Consider the following 20,322-nt stretch of genomic DNA (forward strand, 5'->3'; position numbering starts at 1 on the left):
GGGGGGGGGGAGGGACTGTAGAAGACATATACAGAAATGAAACAAGAATCCTATAACTCCAACCTCATTTATTTGAATGATTGCACATAATATTTGCCACATTGATCATTAAGCTCTACTCTTCCTAGCCTACATGCGAGCAGGAGTCTATATGAGTCCCATTTAGCCAACATAACTTTTCCCCTAGAATGAAGTTTGAAATCTGTTTAAATTTAAACCCGCATTTTGAAACAGCAGAAACTGTCAAGATTTACACCATCAAACCTTGAACACAAAAGTGTTCTCTCCTTTAAAACATATGGACTTTTTTCACACTAAAAAATATCAGCCCAAAGACAACTGGAATTTTAGGCATGAGAAATCTGAGATAAAAAATATAACATTTAACAAGCATTTTCATAATTTCAATACAAAACAAAGACATCTGCTCACATATAATTTGCAAACATCATGCAAATACGGTATGTGTGAACTCTCCAATACACAAGAAATGTGTACAAGTATAGCCACAGGTATGTATTAGGACTCGCCTGCAACAGGTTTTAAATTAAAGTTCATTTGTACATCTATGTACATTCTGTGCATCATATTCCCATAATCTCTCTTGTTTTAAACACTTTGTCTTACTCTCTTTCATGATCTAGTTAAGACTGTCTATAAATCTAGCCTCAAAATATTCATTTCGCACCAATCCGAAGTTTATATGCTTCATTTAGTCTATTGTTTTCCAACAACATTTTCTGTTAGTCAACTGTCATTCAAATCGATGGCATCCATTCATGTTCCTGATTGTCCAATCCAGGAATGATTGCCGTCCGTGTCAGGCCGAAAAATTTATCTGGTTTTAACTTCTTTTTGTGTGCAGTGAATTTCCATCCCATGTGACTGGCGCAATGTCGACACTGTAATATTGTCCAGGCATAGCTGAAAGGTAGATTGACAACTGGTGAGAAATGAGTCATAAAGGCAACGTTTAGCACAAAACGGACAAGTTACAGGCAAACTAGACTTCACAAATTCAGCAAGCTGGAAAAATCCCTGTATCCAGTATTTAAGATGAAATGTTCTTGCCAGAGTAAATACTATTCTGAATCGGACTGAAAACAAGAACGCAACACTCACCCTGGGAACCAACTATGTTCTGTTGATGGTCGACCGATAAATGTGAGACCTTGAGCCTTGAATACTGTAAGAGTTTCATGAACATAACCACCAGGATTGACAAACGTCCCCATCGGGCCCTCCAACGACAGCGTGAACACATCATTCTTGTTGGCGATGTGATGGCCACACTCTCGACAACAGAGTTTAGTACACTGAAAATGGGAGTGGAAATGGGATGACTTCAGTTATCAAGGTTAAAGCTGAGTATTTGTCACAGTAAATGCTGGACTCCTTCTCCTGGGAGTATTTCTCCTTCAAGGCTGGATGAGTCTTTGCAACCTATTGACATATACTTTTGGGCCATGACGTAATCAATGAATCTCGCCTTCAACTCCAAGCATTGTATCACACAAAGTCATACCCACCTTCTGCATGATGCTTAATTCACATCTTAATCTTTGTACAGCATTGTCAATTTGGAGCAGTCGTAACTTCATGCTGTCATCTAGCGGCAGGTTGCCAGCCACCCAGAATGAAAACTCGACTGGATCTTGTGGCATCCGGTCACCCTGGATAGTATCATTCCAACTTGTGAGTTCATTCTTCATACTTTCCATAAGGTAAATCTGCAATGCAGTAAAATCTTGTATGTGTCGACTGGCGTTTGAGCAAATTCAAGATTAAGGCTAAAAATTGCCCCGACTACCAACGACATGAAAACAATGTAGTCAGGAGCAGATGTTTGAAAGATGATTGAGTGTGCATTTCTGTAAGAACGTAAAAAGTTACAACAGAGGAAGGTCTATCTCAACATTAGTACCAGAAATATATTTACCACATCGTACTGTCGGTACACCCATGGCGGCCACCAGGTCACATCTGCTGCAGTAAATCGATCAATCTTCCGCCGCTTCGTTGAAGATGGGTACGTGAAATAATTGCCACTTCTATTGACAGCTACTGACTGGACAACTTCCCTCTTCTTTACCGGCTCCAAAAAGCAACACTTGCATTGCGACTGTGGACGAGCACCAAACAAACACTCTGATAACACCTTTTCTGGGAGGATTCGGACCTGTGCCATGACAACCCTGGAACACATTTAAACAATACTAGGTGGAGTACTAAGATAACCAATCATGACTGCCGGGCGCCTGTAACATGAATGGAATTTCAAAGGTTTGAGGTCTGCAGGTATCTTGTTCAATTGCATCTGGTGGTTAGTCACCAGCCAGAAAACATACATCTTGACCTTCCAATGTACCCTAACTGATATACGATTTTGAAGCCTGATTGCTCTGAAAGTGAAAATTCGTCTCGTATCCTCAACTTACCCATCAGTCTGTCTCCTTGTCTCCATGACTCGAAACCTCTGCCGGCCGATAGCCTTCATCTTAACTTCTGAGATTCCTGTGGCATCATCCGAGTCTTCTTTCAGAGATAAAATCTCAGCTGTGGTACCAATGTTCGCTAACGTTGGGACGAAGTCATCACTGAGGTACCTGAGTTGAACAAAGAGTGACGGACAGTGTATAGTAGTGTCCCTTAATCAAGATAGGTACATTCATCTCAGTCACATACGTCTTCTCTCAATCTGGACAGGAAGATAAAACCAAAGAAAACGTGGATGTTTTTTTCATATGCTGGAGACAGTAATCACAGTATAAAGGTGTTCAATGTAACTCACTATATACACAACAACTAGCAACTTGTCCTACCTTGAATTGACTAAACCAAATGTCTTGTCAGTGTTGACACAGTGCCTAATCATGGAGACAATCTGTTGCTGGAATATGTGTAAAGGTAACGTCTGCCCAGGGACCAGCACCACACCAGGTAAACTCAGCAGGGGTAGACTTTGGTAAGAGTCGTCATCGTGGATTGTACGTCCATGGAGTTCTTCTAAATCTGAGCCCAGGTACTGGGAAACAGAAGAGAATATTAAAGGGCAAGAAAAGCCTGGCAGCTGCAGTTGTCTGTGGACAGTGCAGCATTAGGAGGGTAGTGGTACAGAGTGGAAGATTTGAAGGAGTTGTAATCCTATGCAAAAGATATGTATTGTAAGTCTGTGTGGATGTTTTTGTATTTCCGTATATTTGACACATTATAGGGATTTACCATACCTCTTGGCCCAACTCCCCAATAATTATACTTACTGAGTGTGCAGCTGGTAATGACCTGTCATAATTAACTTCACTCCCTCTTCGTTCCTTCTTCTTTTTCTTTTCATCTTTATCACTTTTCTTCTTAGATTCATCACCTCCTGCTTCTGCATTACCTTCTGCCATGTCTGTAGGTGGAAAGTCTTGGGGCTCTTCTTCCAACTCTATCTCATCATCATCATCTTCATCCCCTAGCAAATTATTTGAGATAGTAAAGAACATGTATATTCTGCACAGTTCAACAACATTTTTTCCTACATCACTTTTGTTTTGCGCTTAGGCATACGTCATTTTTTAAAAAGTCAGCAAAATCCTGGATGTCAGACACTGCGATGCCAATGGTCACAGATCTTCACTGCTGTACCGACGGCCCTACTCAAGGGGACTGCCGTGGTTTTTGTTTCCACTTCCAGAGACTGCATACCACAGAATACACAGAACTATCAACATTACCGACAATGTTGTATTCAGGTAGAGGCTAAATGAAATGAACATTTACATCCCTGATCACTTAGTACGAACTTATGGCCACATGTCCTCCAGGCGGCGTTGTGATCCATTTTCTGCACTGCCCGCCAATGCAATGAATGTGCATATGCACTCATCATCCAGCTCTGGGACTGGGGATTTTCTATGATGAAGGACACTTTTCTCAACAATGCGAAGGAAACATCACAAGATGCATGCATGAAAACAAAGCTTGGATAATGTACTAATCGAACAAAATAAACTCATTGTACAACACTGACCACTATCATCAGAATTATGCCCACCATCTAACTCAAAACCCAAAAGAGGCAACATGTCATCTTCGGCCATTTTGATTGTTTTTATGGGGACGCCCAAACTGACGTCATTTTATCCCGATTGACCAATGACAATCGAGCCCGTGTCCGAAGGAAATCCCTGCAAATTGGTGTTTCTTCAACATGCATTATCAATGTACACCGTTCTAGAATGATGTCACTAGGAATCACCAAGGAGCAATACTATAGAGGGTGTCACAATAAACATGGCAAAATACTTACTATGACTATTGATATTGAAAACAATTTCACTTTTGTAAACGAGAAAACAGTGAGAATATGCATGCAACTGGCATTGAGTTAATCTTCCTCTCTGTCATTGAACTATGGCACGAAACGACGAAGTATTAGGTGGTATCTGGAAGTATAGCCAGATGGTCTGGACTTGGGAGCTGAATAAGTGTTATTCAAATGTTTTCCATCTTGCTCTCGAAGTCTAAAAGTTCAAAATTCCTCAGTAAAATAAGGCTGGAGGGTGATACAATCTCAAAGTCTTGGGTTTCAAGACTATCTAATGGTGATTGCTTTTGACCTTTGGATATGGTCCGTAATTAGTAGGACCTCCGGAACGGAGTATTAGCTAGACTGATGTTACAACAGCCACTTCCCCTTTAAAAAATTATCGGAATTCCCTCTCCCATGTATTCTATTTTTAGCAACACACGTTCGTTATGTTGTGGTGATTCGAGCAAGATAGCCTGTTCTGAAAGCTGTCATGAAGTACAAACGACACAAAGTTTGATGTTCCAATAAGTTTCTTGATCATGCTGGTTCTCTTTTTTGTTTGATTCAAATTGAGTACAACGGCAATAGTGTTTCAGGTAATGTGAAAACTTTGATACTACCGATTTCCTGTTTTTTACCTTGATATAGGTTGTTTGAAATGATCTTTGAACTCCTAAAAAGTTCAGATTGTCAGGCTAGTATTACTATTAGCCTAGGCCTATACATCAGTACCATTGTACCCTTTTTAGTCTTGTTAATGTACAAAATAATGTGTACTGTAATGTTTAACTTTCAGTCCAGTAGTTGTCACTCATACTGTACCACGCCCGGGTGGCGGGGTGGGGGTTGGGCCGGGGTACCGGGTTGGCCTGGAGGTGGGGAGATAGTGAAACTAAAAGGGCCGGGATCTTCTTCTTCAATCTTCTTCCATTTGATCTGAGACCGAAGCTGAGGATAAAAAAAAGTTTCAAAGTTTGGGGGAAAGAAGGATGGCTTATGAGAGATCGGAACTGCCGCCACCTTTTACAGTTACATAACACTGTAACAGTATGACTGCATTCATGATTCATGCTATAAAACTTGTGGTTTTCAGAACTGCTGCAATGAACTACAGCAGCCTCCTCTTCCACCTGGCATGTGTCAATGTTGTCTTCCTCACCGTCCCCATTCTTGCCGGAGAAGATTTCTACAATTTGCTGGGCGTGACCCGTGGTGCCAATACAAAAGAAATAAAGAAGGCATTCAGAAAGATGGCGCTAAAGTACCATCCAGATAAAAATAAGAAGGACCCAGAAGCAGAGAAGAAGTTTGTGGAAATCGCCAAAGGTAATTGAACACTTACATTTTACTAGACAAGTCTGAGCCAGCACCCTTGATGATCGTTTTGAGAATCAGTGTTATAAGGAGTCGCAAGAATGATATTATGAATTTAAACAAACTAGTGTAAAAACTAAATGGTCACAAAGAATACACAAAATTTTTAATTGACGTTTTTTCTTACGATTTCAGCATATGAGACCCTAGTTGATCCTGAGAAGAGGAAAATATACGACAGATATGGTGAACAGGGTCTAAAGGACAATCAAAATGGTGGCGGGGGCTCACCGTTTGGAGACTTCAATTTTGATGATTTCTTTAAAGGTTTTGATTCATTCCATGATAAGCAACACCAAGAACATCATAAAAACTTTGGTGGATTTAATTTTGAGGATATTTTTGGAGATGACAGTAATGGTGATGGGTTTGGTAGCTTCGACTCTTTCTTCGGAGACCATGATAGTGGCTCAGACAGTGATGGATTTGGACCATCTCTTGATGACATGTTTGGTTTCGAATCTCATCAAAAAAAGCAACATGTGCGTACAGAAAAATATATGAGTAATAATGGTAGGTACCACATTTCTCAACATTTGCTATTTCACTCGATTTTTTACCTGGAAATTTCGGCACCAAAACATAGCTGATGAAAAATAGAAATTTCATGCCAGGGTTATCATAATATCATCCATTTTAAAGCTGAGCTGAATATTGGGAATTCCCCTCGAATGATGCAACTAAGAGCAAATGAATTATTTCATATAGTAAGCACTGACATGACTGACAAGTTGGTTTTTTAGCGGTAACTTAGAATATGTATGCATAACAAATTCCTTTTCAACAACGCCTGAGAACAAAGTGATATATAATTTTGCTGATTCTTTTACACTTCTTTGATCAAAGGCTGTGAATTTCTGCTTTGCTCCTCTGACTTTGGAGGAAAGTTTAGTAGGTTTAGGACTAAAAGAGGATCATTTTGAATTATCAGACTTGATAAATGTTTGATTTCTCTTAGCACAATCCTCAGGAACTAGTAGCGATGCTTCTAGTGGTGGGTCAGGTAATATTGTCGTTCTGTGTTTATAATCTAGATTCACATTTATAAGGTCAGTTGATTTTAAGGCGTAAACAAACCTGGCACAAGCATACTCTGCAGTGACATTGTGACTGTAGCTAAATTGAAGGGTGATCTTTGGATGAATTTGTTCCTGTAAAACATCAATGTTGAAAAACAATGCAAGAACCAAATATTTTCAACTATCAAGAATCTGGAGTATGTGTCAGCTTCTGTATATATTAGTGATGCAGTCATTGTAACTTTGCACCATAAAACTCATGATAAAACTTGACAGCATTATTGACACACCTGTGCCTGAACTAGCCAATAGAACAAAGCCTTGTCATTCCATTCTGGATGCTTATTATCAGTGTGTGCCACCTGTTACTGAAACCAACCTGTGCAATGTATTGATGTCAGAAGATAATAAAAATCAATTCTCTTGCTGTGGGTTGGGAATAAATTGGCTACTAGTGGGCATTTTTTTAAATGAGCACATTCTAAATTGTATATTTTCATTTCATGTTAAACTTGTCACACTGCTAAAGTAATGTATTATGTGCAGCTTGATAAATTTCATTGCGAGCAATATTTAGAATAAGGACACAGGTATACATTCAAGAAAAACCACTGCCATTTGCAAGGGAAAGTAATTACGTGAAACAGTATTAGGTGTTCAGACTTTATAAATTTCCCTCAAGGCTTGAAGGTTAACCTATATTAATCAAGTATCTGAGTCATTTATTCTTTGCTATGCCTGAAGGTATTTGATGAACAGGCCTAATCCAGATTTTGATATTGATTTTCAATAAAGCCATGTACTATCATGTGCAATATGAGCTTCATTTACAATAGGCCCTAAGGAATATGTAAGGTGAACATCAGCATTGAATTGAATGATAATCTATCACAATGATCGGCTGGTGGAAGTAAAGCCAGAAGTACTCCCGATTTTGTTTTTTTCAAATGAAGATTTTCAACTTAAAATCCCTTTATAACTCGAGCGCTAGGTATCAAACTTCATAAGACACCCATTTATTTACAATCCCTTTCGTTTCAGGGCGCTGCCGAACGGTGACCAAGAGAGTGGGCAACACTGTGATGACACATACAGAGTGTAGTTAGGGAAACAACAGACATCAACCTTTGTTGGACTGAGGACATTTGAAGAGGCTTTCCAAGTGTTGAAAACCATACATCAACACCTGTTGATAAATTGATTTTTATAAAATTTAAAAAATGATCACATCTCATTGTAAAATGGTTAAAGATTTACAAGATTTTCATATGTTTTTTTAGTTTTTTCTTCTGGATTTTTGTAGTATTTTTCTCCAAAGTTGCCTTGGTGCTCAAAGTTTGATCGGTCGTGGTGGTAAACGGATGAATTTCATATGTAATCGAGTTGTACATACTTATTGTAAATAATGTTAGAATTCTGATAAGTTGAGTGGTCATGTTCAGTCACCATACACAGCTGTGTTGGTGATGTACATGTATCCGTACATTGAATACGCGAAACCTGGAAGTATTCCTGGACATTAATTTTGTTAACGCGAAAAATGTAAAAAAAGGTCAAGAACATTTCGGGGTTTCCAAGAACAGAAACTGATGGTTTTGAATGGACTCCCCATTGGGTTGTCCATTGGGTAACCCACCGGTGATTCTCCCACGTTCAAAACTTTTCACACTGCCAGTTTTCATACGTGTCCTGTCTGAAAATTGATTAGTTTAACTCATTACAACATAGCAGCTGTGTGTGCAGTGGATCATGTTCATGCCATCAATCAGAAAGGTACGCATGTATTGACTGGTCCACATACATTTGTTTACAGTGTACAATATCTCTGTTCTTGAATTTCACTCTGTTTATATGCTCCTTTAGTGCAAGGAGCATGTGGATGGTCCTGGTTTACAAGGACGGGTATATGATCAGTTAGCATCCATGTTTTTAAAGCCTTGAGGATCTTAGTTTCCAAATGGTGTCACAACTGTTGTTCAATAGTTATATGGATTATTGTCAACAATGTACTTAAAGAGCTGACGCATTGTCCTCTGTTATGGTTACCAATCACAACAATGATCATGTTGCAGAATCAATTATCTTTTAAAGTTGCTCTCTCGATATGGCGCAGTGGTTGGGGCTTAAAATGTGTTTATGAAACTATTGAAATATTGAATGAGGTGTATTGTAGAATATTCTAGAAAATCATTGTCAAAAGTTGTTAATAAAATTGATGTGAAGGGGATTTGAATTTCAGTTGAAACCGTCTAATGAGGACACCCTTGGCATTGAGAATGCTGTCCTATCTACAGAGGTGTCCTGATTTCAGCAGCGAAATGAAGTTCAAGAAATCCTCCACAGAGCAGTTGGTCTTTATCTCCGCCATGGAGTATAGTCCCCCGGTTGGTAATATGCAAATTCATTTTTAATATGTAATTATTAGTCATGATAAATTATGTAACATATCATAAGAATTGCTCAATAAATGTGCTATTTTGCCCTTCAGCAGTTCTTTCTACAGCTGCTCTGGTGTCACAGCTTATTTTAAACACCGGTACCAAGAGCATTTTGTAATTCATTCTTGTTGACATATTGTATAAGACAGATTTGTAAAGTGTGTTGAAAATTATTTGACCATTTTTGTGTCTCACTAAGAAAAATGTGAGATATGTCTGAGTTACACTGTAAGTGGAATACTCATTGGAGGTGAAATTGATTTGGGAGGTTATTGAAAGATACCAAAATGGTCAAATAGAGTTTTGTCCTAAGAAACTTAGTTTTGGTCTAGTTTTTCAAGTTTTTGTTCAGTAACTTAAAAATAGATTTGGCAAATACACCGGATAGTGGCAGAATACTTTTACAGCTTTGTGCGAGAGAAACTATGTATAGATCTGAATTTGAATCTGGTTCTTAGTGTTTCTGGTCAATGACTGTTACATCTTGTGTGACAGTGCTTGGCATTTGAACGAGTTTGGTGCTCTTTTGTATCAGATCTTTGGCAATATAGGCAGGAACTATTTGGACCAGATATAAGGTGACACACAATTCCTGATAGGTGTCTGTATTGTCTCATAGTGCATTGGCTCTATTAACACTTGTACAAGGAATGTCCTGGCTCCATTTAACTCATTAACTGCAATATATATGTCACATGAAGACCAACAAATTTTCCCAAGGTTCCTGCCTATTATAGCCCTCATCAACGATATTTTAGAAAGCAAACACTAATTATATTTATCATTGACTACTTCGGTTTTCTGTTCTTTTGTTCCCATCAGGGATTTTCCCTGAACAAGAATGCTCTTTTCGACACCTGCATTCTCAATCTCCTGAAACCTACTGGCCTGGAAGAGAGGACGACTTGTGGCAATTGAGACGTCTTTATGCACTGTTCTTGTAGACTGGACAGTGTGACAAGATGGTTTCTATGAAAGATCAAGCCCAACAAATAACATCCTGGGTGTCGATAATGTGGTGGGCAATTGATAACACCTCTGTATGTGCTGTCCTCGTAAAGGGACAGATTGTGACTATTATACGCCTATGGAAGGACAAGCAGAACAATAACCTGGGTATAGAAATGATAGAGGAGGGCGATTGAAACGTCTGGATGAGCTTTGCCAGTATACCTCTCATGGAAGGACAAGCAGAACAATTGATACCATGGTCTATAAAGGATCAAAGACAATTGTGGTGGACTGGGGTTTAGTTCCGAATTTAGCCATAGGGGCTCCAGTATCGTCAGACTGTCGTTAGAGAAGACAGATTGTGACAAAATGCGTCCTATGAAAGGACATGGCAAAACGCATGATAACATGGGTACAGAAATGATAATACGGAGGGCAGTTCAGACGTCTGTATGTGGTTGTCTCGTAGAGAGGACAGAATGTGACAATGTGTCCTGTGCGTAGAGGAAGGACAAGCAGATACATATTGGGCTTTAGATCTGTAGTTGGCCATAGCGGCGCCAGTAACGACGGATTGTGACAAACGGGTGTGCAATATGGTCCTATGCCAGGGTCCTATGGAAGGACAAGCAGGACATATTATAACCTTGGTATAGAAATGATAAGCTGAAATACGGTCAGTCAATGGAGAACTAGAACTGCTGTAAGACAATTGGACCAATCACACCATCAGGGTATAAATGTTACAATCAGAGACATCACAAGAGGGAGAGACAGGACACCCACTGCCCATGCTCTGATTGCAACAGTGCATCAAACAGTAAGGTAATTACCTTAATTGCCTGGCCCTAATTGCCTGGCCCTAATTGCCTGCTCAAAATGTCATCTTTTAGAGACAACTCCGAACACCCTCATTTGATTGGCTTGTTTATTGTTTTGTGATTAGAGACACTTTTGTATAAAAGGTGTTGGGCCGGAATTCTTCATTGATGGTTTGCAGACTTTCATGACAACCCGCTTCCGAAAATAAGAGACTCTTTATTCCGAATCTTCGTGTGACCGGCAAGAATAGGAAGGTAAATATTGCTCCACCATAACAAGTTTCTGACATCAAAATCACACTGTCGCATCCATTTCTTACCCCTAAACGTATTTTGACATGTTCTAGATTATTTTAAATGTTCAAACCCGGAAAAGGTGTGCATAACTTATATACTGCAGGCAAGCCAGTTTGAAAAAGTTATTCATATATTCCCGGCTTTTTATTTTCAGATGGCAAGTTTAAGTACGGAGGCAGTCTTCCAATCCACCCCAGAGAAAGGACAGATTGTCAGGTATGGAACATTGATATTCAACTTAAAGATTCAATTTCTTGAATAGGGTAATTCTTATGTCCTTGTCTCAAATGAAGCAGTGACCCTTAAAACTGCCCATAAGACACTGTTTTGCCTTCTCCTCCTTTTGAGTGAAGCCCTTACTACCTATTTGGATTTGTGTACCACCGTCACAAAGACCCCTAACGCCGCTCATCCACTTCTTACGGTTCCTTATGGTTTCCAGCGCCGATCCTTACCGGTCCTCAATCTCTTTTTCTTGTCTATTCAGAAACGACGCCATCATCGAAGTGGCCAATGTCCTCGCCATGATGTCTCGCGTGCGCGGTGACGGATTATACAGAACTTCGCCCGAGGACAAGAAAACGACTGGTCCGACCACCACGCTGAATCCGAGGAAACCGGGCCAGCGAAAGATGGTGAAAGAACAACGTCTCGACCACACGTATTCCAAGTCGCAAAGACCCTCCTCGTTGATGTCCAGTTTCCGTAAACCTAGGAACCTTGGAAGGGAATTCCTAATCGGGGATGATGATCCGAGGGAGAGGACGTATGAGGAGACCAAAGACACGGCACAACCAAGAGATGGCGCCGCTGTTTCAACATGGGATTCGGATCCTTGCTTTCCGAGCGACTCCCGTCCCGACCCGACTGATGTCATCACCAGTTACTCAACTTCATCATCGTTACAAGACCTACTTGACGCTGTCAACAAGTTATCACGTGCTAGGACAAGCCCATCAGTGCCGTTATACGCTAAGAAACCGTCTCCAAAAAGACGCCGAACACCGAAACACACAGTAGTCAATGACCTACCCAACGACGTCTCAGCGGAGGAGCGTCTTCGCCAAGTGTCGCCTGTCAAATTTACCGAGAGGGAATCCGTGATCTTCAAACCGAAGACGAGACAGCAATGTGACGTCTGCCTCAAGATGCTGTCCACAAGATCGACCCTCGCCGTCCACAAGAGAATCCACTCCGGAGCTATGCCGTATGCTTGCTCATTCTGCGGGAAGAAATTCCGGGACTTTTCAAGCTATACAAAACACGATCGAATCCATACAGGGGCACGGCCTTATTCCTGTGATGTTTGCGGACAGGGCTTCTCTCAGAGTGGAAACCTTAAACGCCATGCTTTGAAACTGCATCCGGGACGCACCGGACACTTGTAAGAGACAGTAATTGTACCATTCTTAGAGAGAGTAGTTTAATACTATTCTAAGCGACAGTGTTCCTGAGAGACAGCGGCTGTTTAGAGACAATCTGCTTTTATTGGTTGTGACGGATGTGACGAATTGACTTTGATCAGAGTTCTCTTAGACAATGCAGCGAACATTATGAATCTATGACCTATGTTATATGATTGGGGAAGGTCCCTTCGAAAATAAGCGTGTTGCATTTTTTGATATGGCCACCGCGCCCGCTTTTATGAAGTTTCGGCAGAGAGGTTGTGCGATGCGATGCTGTGTTGATATTGTAAACACTTAATTTGTTGGTATTGAAATAAATCATTTTGTGACATTCAATTAATCCATTGTTGTTCTCTTCGGTAAAATCGAACGATGCAACCATCCCCGAAGCTTTCTTTCCCAATGGTCCTTCTTAAAAGAAGCAAGCGTCGGATGAATGCACACCCCCTAACTGTCCCAATCTATATTCGTCGTTCCCGTGGGCCACCGCTTGAGTTATTGGCTAAACGACTGATATGGATAAGATCTTATTGAATAAATATACAGTATAATACAAAATACACGAAGTTTACATGATAGAGACACAATTCGATATTAGTACATGTACATGTATTCATCTGACTGGCTCTAACTGTCTATTGTGAGGAAACATTGAAATATGGGGATCATCCAGAAACGTTACACCAGTGAAACAGGAACACGTCCTCCCTGCAAAGATTGTCCTACACTTAGTTCAGCGACAGGTTAAAATGCATGGTTGTTGTGACTAATGTCCTGGATGACATCCCGTTACTGTGAGGACACATTCAAATATCCTCTCGATCTTCCAAACCCTTATCTTGTAATCGGTTTTCCCAATCCAGACCCCATAATGAGTTTTCCGATTGTAAATACAGTCATTCTTTACCCTGATATAAAGTTCAAGGTTACTATCATTCATGATCCTGAGCCGAATTCGCTGGACATAGTTTCTTCATCAAGTTCGTTTTGATTCTTCCAGCAAAGGATGACGCTCCACACCCAACGGATAACCAAAGAAGAACGGTCGTGATGGGATGCGCATGCTCATACTTGGCATCAAACATGGCGTGGCGAGAGGAGGGTAGGGGTGAAAATGAGGCAAAAGTAGAGTTTGGCACGCAGGGAGCTGACAACTGCTACCATGGCAACTGGGGAATGTCCAGGACCGATTTAAAGCCGGTGTGTGTCTCAGAAACGGGTTGTCTTTTTTATCCACACGGGACGACGCAGTGGACAAGTTCAAATTGAGCGGGAAAATGTTTGTGAACGAACTGCTTGTTGAAGAAGTTGGTGATGTTGAGAAGTCAAGGTGTGAAGTCAAACTCGGAAGAGTGGAGCTGAAACGGTCCGAAGGCGTGGCCGTCGTTGGAGGTGGTCGCGTGGTTTCGCTCGGAGACCTTGATTTCTTTCTGGTTTGTTGATCGTTTTCTGTAAATGAGAAATGGGCAGTAAAATCAGTTAATCATCGCCAGTTGTTGTCATAAAAAGAAAACGATGACATGGGATAGTGTTCTCCAATTTTACCTAATCAAACACTCCATAACAATTTGGGTAAGGTATGCTTCATCGAAATATGTTCATGGGGACCAGCGCACTCCAATTGTCGCGATATCTACATATACCTACTATACAGGATATCAGTACATATAGGTTTTCTTAAAAAAGAATTCAAGAAATAAACTTACTTCTGTCTTCCAACACCCGCTTTTTTGAAGAGCTTTCATTACCGGGAATGAACGTGTTTTCGGCCATCTTAGTTTCTGGTGACTTACGGTTGTCCGGTGTTGAAGCGGGTGACGGCGAATCATTGTCAACTTTATCAACATCGATTTCATCATCTTCTGTGTCGTCTACGCGCCTCTGCAAAAAGAATTTATGTAGGGCTATAAATACAACAGATAACCATGACTTGAACAAGCAGTCTAAGCCTTAACGATCTCAAGACAGGATGAGCAATCTTACAGTTCTAAACTAAAGCGAAAACGGTGAGGGGCGCCTCTGATGGACAGGCCCCTTGGCGGGGAACCGTCTCAGCAACAGATGTGCCGTTTAGGTCGCAAAGTTTTCGGGTTTGATAAGTTTTATTCTTTGTAGCTCGTTTAGGTTGGTACGATGGGAAATTTTCATTTCTTGATGCAAGAAAAGTATTTTGTGTCATTCCTACCCGTTCATCATTTTCCTGACTTCCGCCATCTAAAGAATGGTCCTCTCTCATTGAAGCTATCCGATGTAGAGACATAAGGCTCTGATTGGTTATGACGTCACCAATAGCACCACGTGACAGGAGCGGATCTTGATCCCAGCACGGCAGATGACTTGGCATCTCGTTTTTGATGTCTGGGAGTTTTCGTGAGGCAGATGGACAAACCTGAACACGGATAGTATGATGAGAACAGGAACATAAATAACAAATATTCTTCTAATCCTTATCTAAAGAATAGCAAACGAATTTCTGCTTTAAAAAGTTTTCGCTGGTGAGCACAAATGATCGTCCTGAATTGGCTACCCATCCAGCCGGATGGCGTCAGTCGCGTAGTTATGTTCTCCGGCTGGCAACATCAACCGATCTAAACATCTTGCAAATAATGAAAGCAACAGTAAAAGGAGATAATTTTCTTACCCGTTTTGGTTTACTTCCACCAATGGCACCAGGCTTGATGGAACCCGTCTCGTAGAATCTCGTCAGTATTTTGCTGACACACCCATGAGAGACGAGAAGTTGACGAGAAATGTCACATGGTCTGACGCCAAGAAGTGCCAACTCCACGATCCGTCTGCGAACATGATCCGGAAGAGGCCGACCATTTACGAAGACACCTCCCAACTGATTGACACCAGTTTGGCCTGAAATTCAACAAGATCACAATAAGCTTTTAGGTTATGGAACATTGTAACAGTAATCAGTGTCCCTCAGTAAGGGTGAGTCCCAAAAAATACCCCGAATTATCCCTATACCATTCATCTCGGTAACTTACCTGTATGCGGCATTTTCGGTGGTCACAAAGAGCTGCCCTCACAAAATATTGTCTTCTCCTCCTTGTCAGTTTGTACCAATAAGATAGCTTTTCTCATCCAACTTTCAAGTCTGCTATTTGCTCCGGGTTCAACTCGTAAATATCGTCGAGGTGACTCGGTGTCCGACTGTCGCTGTCAACTGGCCCTCTACGCCAAGTATCACCAGCCTGTCCGTCTCACGGACTAAATCACCTCAACCGTGCGTGACGGGTCTGTAAAACATGAAAGATAATTGTTCATAATTAGTAAGCATTAACCGCTACATGGTCACAATAGTATAAATATCTCTCGGACAAAGACCGTGGGTGGCCGGACCACGCAAGTTTGGTCTTTTCCAGTGTCGGAGACGATTTGTCCGCGAGCGAACAATACCTGGAGCAGAGAGGTGGAGATGAGAGGTTAAGATAAAGACCATGAATTCAGTCGCGGATGTGTTAATTTGTTCGCTTAATCAGGTTGATCTGGGATTTTCTAAAAGGTGGTGAAGGAGAAAAAGGGATTTCAATAGGGATGCTTGAGAAGTATCCATAGCATATTGTTGGTGGATCTGATATTAGGACGTCATGCGGTGCGGACCGTGATTTACGGGGATCGGGGCGTGTGGCCGAAATCGGACAGTCATCATCGATTTGATGGTTTGCACGCCATGGACATGCGATCGATGATATGATAAATGTAGGTTCGTAGACTAACTAATTCCTGTGTATAAGGTATAACGAATTTAAAAGTCTTCTTTTTTTACTAAGAAGACGACATTTTCAAAACCTTCAAAATTATAAGACTGGGTCTTGCACAACATTTCACTTCGCCGGCCAATCCTAATAAAAGGCCGCGTTCATGAGTTAAAAGCGATTCAAGGTTCTGATGATAATGCGCTCAGTCACCAAATACTCCTCCTCCCCGTACAGACGAAGACGAATGTTCTCACTAAAGAGGGCAATGACCCTGGCGTTTACTGAGAAGAAACTTCGTATGAAATGTGAAAGTAATTTCCATCTAAGAAACACCGTAAGCCATTTCCAACAAATCACCAAGCCTGACCTATAAAATCATTTACCGTCGTATTAACCAACGCTCCACCTGCAAAATAATTGCAGGAAGGCGTGATTGCCACATTACAAATGACCCTCGACGGTCGTCACGACATGGGATGTTTAGGCGCGTTTCAGATCACGAGGAAGACGAATCTCGAGCCAGTTTGAAGAATTATCGCGCGAGGGTATAGAAATCATTATCAAGTTTGACTGAAGGATACATGGTATCATAAGCAAACTTGCCATAACTTGTGCTTACATTTCAAATTGTCAAAACTTCAATTTTCAGAGGGTTAATTCAGAAGCATAATAATGGCGTTGTGAAGAAGTGCTCATGACGCCAAGTTTGGGTACGTAATGGGTTGCTCTCCTTCGAAGACAATGGTAATTCGCTCTCACACGAATAGACAATGTATGAAGACCGGTCGCCAAGACCATGTGCCACAGACAATAAGCCTCATTTTACGGTGTTATAAACACTCATCTTTCGTGTGAAGAGGTAAAGACTCGGTGAGAGCACACTTGAGACTCTGGCTGCGATCCCGTGACGCTACGGCTTGTGATCATGGCGCCGTGGCCAAGACCGAATCGGCAACCAAGACGGACTGTCGGAAGAAGTTGCACCCACGACCTTTTACGGTTTTACATCACGGAACTGTGGTACCAGCGGTTTTATTTTAAATACTCACGCGGGAGGCGCGTTTTTCTTGCGCCCTGATGGCGACTTAAGCTGTTTCAAAAGTACATGTTTGGGGGAATTTATTGCCAAAGAGACAGACAAGAACTCACTGACTGACTCTGCTGATAGATAGTTCGAGACCAGATTTTAGTTGTTTTGTTCTGCAATACATGTATCACCTAATTTGAAATCGGTAGAGATTTTACAACTGACACTGATTTCAAATACTTGAGACCCTTGGACTAATTGTGCCCTTGAAGAGTTTACTGAGCTAATTTACGCAGCTGTTGGCCGGTGTTACCGCCTGGTCAGTTGTCCCGCCCTGGAACGTGAGAGCGGGGAGAACGGGCTGCCATTGGTGTTCATGGGATCTCAATTCCCTCTTGATGTCAGGGTGGACCGGGTGGCGCCTGCCGCCACTGTCAACGGGACCGCCCGGTTATCTCTGTGGCATAAAGGATTCTATTGTTGTGCGATATTGATTAATCATAATATCATTTGCCGGTATGTTAATCGACGCATTATGCTAACCAAGAGCTGGGGCAGCCATGACAAACCGTTGACAGCAGACTATGGATGGTACCTGCACAATCGTTAGAGTCATTGATATCTGTAACTTATTTAAAGCAATGTTTATTAGGGGATACATGCACTCCCTGAAATCTTAGAGTAATCAGCTGGTTACTCTAATAAGGTGAAAACAGTTCCATAGCTAGATATCAGGGCGGGACAGTTTCGATAAAAAATCTATGATTGCTGAAAGAATGTCACAAAAATATCTAAGTCGCTGACAGAATCCGGGGAAAATGGGGTATTAGAATACCACCAACGCTTTAAACTCGACAAAACTACTTCAACGCTTGTAGTGACAGCATGGCCCAATGTCACAATATTATGTATTTGATGAACAAATTAAACTGGCTCGTGTCGCTGTCGCTTTGGAGACAATATTTAATAACTTTTGATAAGTTAATTCAGACTTTACTGGAGTACGGTCTTGTATCATGACTCAAGGCCAATTAGTGGAACCAGGCCGCTCACGTTTAATTATTTATACTAAACAGGGTCCTTGTTGATTACAGTTTGACAACTGACGTCACATTTCCGGAGACTGTATGGAGTGGCTTCACAAAAACGGTATTTGCCCAATCGTGATATTGGCAAGTTTAGGGCGTGTGGAATATTGCCAAAATGAATGGTATTCCAACGAGTCCTTTTCTGCCGTTTTCGCACGTAATCTAAAGAAAATGAGTGACATTACCTGAATATCGCGCAGAAATAGATATAATCCTCACAAGTCAACAATGACCCGACACCAAAATGCCGTTCTCACAATCAGACTAACAGGACTGACAAAAAGTGGAATAGGGTTGCGTTTTATCTTCTTCTGTAAAAAAAATGTCTGACCCAACATCACTTCGTGTTTGCATCTATTTCTAAAGAAGCTTGAATTGGTGTCAAAACCAAAATGAAAACCCAAACTGTCCAGAACGTATTTCCTTCAAGGGACGTGTCCGAAACGAGGACAAACTTTTTTCTCGTCCACAAACGTCTCGCTCAATTTGTGTGAGTGTTGACTTCTCATTCCAAACCTCGAAATCTTGAATTGTCTCAAAACCCCTCCATGGCACCAAAGAGAGACCCAAACCATAACCCGTGTCAAAATCTTGCATTTGACCTTTATACGACTGTTCTTCACAGTGTAGTTAATCAATAGGCCCCAATGGACACAAGCGTCCTTATGAAGGACTTTAAGATACATATTTGACTTTCATGGTGCCACACTTAAAACTACCTGCCTAAAATATGCGAAATGTTTTTAAAACTTCAGAGGCTATTCTCTCGACGTATAGGTTCGATCAGCAACGTCGTCAGAACAACAATGAATGCATCCTCGTATAACCAATGGTTTTTAATATACTCCGCCTCTCGATATTTCAAACATTGATTCTCTGAGGCTGCAATCAATGTGCATTATATTCTTCATAAAAGAATTATCAGATGTGCAAAGACATAGAGTATCTTCAAGATATTAGAAGCTTAAAAATCAGATGAACATGATCGCAAGGGACCCCTGAAATACATATAACACTGATGCAAGATGAATCATTTTTTAACATGATTTCTGATTTCTGATTCAATATTGGTCAAAAATGACACTTTTATCGTTATGGGTCTGGTTAAGAGTTAAAGTCATTGAAATTTGAAAGACTCCAGTTTCGTCCATGCAGGAAACGGAAGTTCTCGCTCTCATTTCTTTGTTTTCGCTTGATTTCGACTATCTCAAAAGTAACATGTTATTTCTATCGCGCATTCCCAACTTCCCTATACGCTAGGCATGATGTCGTGCCTATTTTGGCGTTTCCGGGAGCGTTCGTGGCCGGAGTAAGAGTTAGAATGGACGTAAGGTGATCGAGAGGAGCTTGTAACCTAACCTTGATATTTATGACAAAAACAGTTTCTCTTGAAAATAAAGTGCATTGAATGACGTCACGAATTATGATTATCGTCTCATTATCACAAGGTCTGGCATGCAGTTAGCAGGCTGTAACTTATGTTCTCAATATTTTCCGATGAAATTAAACCTTTCGTTGTTCCTTTTCTTACAGGCTACTATATTGCTGGCGGTACAGCATGGTATACATTCCTTACTCCGTTCGTTAAATGAGTGAACATTGAACTTGAATTATATTCTTATTCTGTAAATAAATGTACGTACTGAGTATAAATTTCAGCAATGCCATTGTGTAAACTGATACACATATATTATACAAATGCCAAGTTTAGCGAAACAAGACAACAGAAACGTTTATTTCTATGCTTCTGACCAAGAAAATTATATGAACACGAAGGTCTTTAAAACTGATCGTCAGTATTGGTTGCTCAACTTCATTCAATAAATATGTAGAAACTGACAGAAGAAATTGAAAAGAAAAAGAGGAATTGCTTTCATAAAACAAACTTACCTTG

General features: G+C 40.9%; 4 protein-coding genes across 7 annotated transcripts; 2 read left to right on the plus strand and 2 right to left on the minus strand.

The window, feature by feature from the left end:
* Positions 1–53: 53 nt before the first annotated feature.
* Positions 54–4,097, minus strand: LOC135491082 (protein cereblon-like). 3 transcript variants are annotated; one of them, XM_064776728.1, is made up of 8 exons: positions 4,040–4,097; positions 3,261–3,457; positions 2,823–3,025; positions 2,439–2,606; positions 1,940–2,195; positions 1,530–1,730; positions 1,123–1,316; positions 54–924 (listed from the first exon to the last, which is right to left on the minus strand). In XM_064776728.1, the coding sequence occupies exons 1-8, from the start codon at positions 4,083–4,085 to the stop codon at positions 759–761; spliced, it is 1,431 nt and encodes a 476-aa protein (XP_064632798.1). In that variant the 5' UTR covers positions 4,086–4,097; the 3' UTR covers positions 54–758. The 3 variants fall into 3 exon arrangements, with proteins under 3 accessions (XP_064632798.1, XP_064632797.1, XP_064632799.1); XM_064776727.1 differs by having other exon boundaries at positions 4,016–4,094; XM_064776729.1 differs by lacking the exon at positions 4,040–4,097 and adding an exon at positions 3,720–3,952.
* A 681-nt stretch (positions 4,098–4,778) lies between these two features.
* Positions 4,779–9,911, plus strand: LOC135491420 (dnaJ homolog subfamily B member 9-like). 2 transcript variants are annotated; one of them, XM_064777279.1, is made up of 4 exons: positions 4,779–4,893; positions 5,391–5,623; positions 5,807–6,184; positions 7,732–9,911. In XM_064777279.1, exons 2-4 carry the CDS (start codon positions 5,401–5,403, stop codon positions 7,794–7,796), a joined length of 666 nt encoding a protein of 221 aa, XP_064633349.1. In that variant the 5' UTR covers positions 4,779–4,893; positions 5,391–5,400; the 3' UTR covers positions 7,797–9,911. The 2 variants fall into 2 exon arrangements, with proteins under 2 accessions (XP_064633349.1, XP_064633347.1); XM_064777277.1 differs by lacking the exon at positions 7,732–9,911 and adding an exon at positions 6,630–7,725.
* A 1,440-nt stretch (positions 9,912–11,351) lies between these two features.
* LOC135490919 (zinc finger and SCAN domain-containing protein 5B-like) lies at positions 11,352–12,585 on the plus strand. The gene is made up of 2 exons (XM_064776498.1): positions 11,352–11,413; positions 11,685–12,585. The coding sequence occupies exons 1-2, from the start codon at positions 11,352–11,354 to the stop codon at positions 12,583–12,585; spliced, it is 963 nt and encodes a 320-aa protein (XP_064632568.1).
* Positions 12,586–13,219: 634 nt separating this feature from the next.
* Positions 13,220–15,612, minus strand: LOC135490920 (paired box protein Pax-2a-like). The gene is made up of 5 exons (XM_064776499.1): positions 15,600–15,612; positions 15,245–15,468; positions 14,789–14,992; positions 14,310–14,484; positions 13,220–14,052 (listed from the first exon to the last, which is right to left on the minus strand). Exons 1-5 carry the CDS (start codon positions 15,610–15,612, stop codon positions 13,580–13,582), a joined length of 1,089 nt encoding a protein of 362 aa, XP_064632569.1. The 3' UTR covers positions 13,220–13,579.
* Between the last annotated feature and the right edge of the window lie 4,710 nt (positions 15,613–20,322).

Source organism: Lineus longissimus, chromosome 7 (assembly GCF_910592395.1).
Source record: "Lineus longissimus chromosome 7, tnLinLong1.2, whole genome shotgun sequence".
Lineage (NCBI taxonomy): Eukaryota > Metazoa > Nemertea > Pilidiophora > Heteronemertea > Lineidae > Lineus > Lineus longissimus.

What these genes read in the sequence shown, in the direction of transcription:
- LOC135491420 (XM_064777277.1), top strand. Translation starts at nt 5,401, where the DNA reads ATGAACTACAGCAGCCTCCTCTTCCACCTGGCATGTGTCAATGTTGTC. An exon ending in GTTTGTGGAAATCGCCAAAG is followed by an intron (nt 5,624 to 5,806) that starts GTAATTGAACAC and finishes TTACGATTTCAG; the next exon opens with CATATGAGACCCTAGTTGAT. An exon ending in AAAATATATGAGTAATAATG is followed by an intron (nt 6,185 to 6,629) that starts GTAGGTACCACA and finishes GATTTCTCTTAG; the next exon opens with CACAATCCTCAGGAACTAGT.
- LOC135490919 (XM_064776498.1), top strand. Translation starts at nt 11,352, where the DNA reads ATGGCAAGTTTAAGTACGGAGGCAGTCTTCCAATCCACCCCAGAGAAA. An exon ending in GAGAAAGGACAGATTGTCAG is followed by an intron (nt 11,414 to 11,684) that starts GTATGGAACATT and finishes TTGTCTATTCAG; the next exon opens with AAACGACGCCATCATCGAAG.
- LOC135490920 (XM_064776499.1), bottom strand. An exon ending in GTGGAAGTAAACCAAAACGG is followed by an intron (nt 14,993 to 15,244) that starts GTAAGAAAATTA and finishes ATCCGTGTTCAG; the next exon opens with GTTTGTCCATCTGCCTCACG. An exon ending in GCGGGTGTTGGAAGACAGAA is followed by an intron (nt 14,053 to 14,309) that starts GTAAGTTTATTT and finishes TCTCATTTACAG; the next exon opens with AAAACGATCAACAAACCAGA.
- LOC135491082 (XM_064776727.1), bottom strand. Translation starts at nt 4,085, where the DNA reads ATGGCCGAAGATGACATGTTGCCTCTTTTGGGTTTTGAGTTAGATGGT. An exon ending in TTTGGTTTAGTCAATTCAAG is followed by an intron (nt 2,607 to 2,822) that starts GTAGGACAAGTT and finishes TGTTCAACTCAG; the next exon opens with GTACCTCAGTGATGACTTCG. An exon ending in TGTACCGACAGTACGATGTG is followed by an intron (nt 1,731 to 1,939) that starts GTAAATATATTT and finishes ACTGCATTGCAG; the next exon opens with ATTTACCTTATGGAAAGTAT.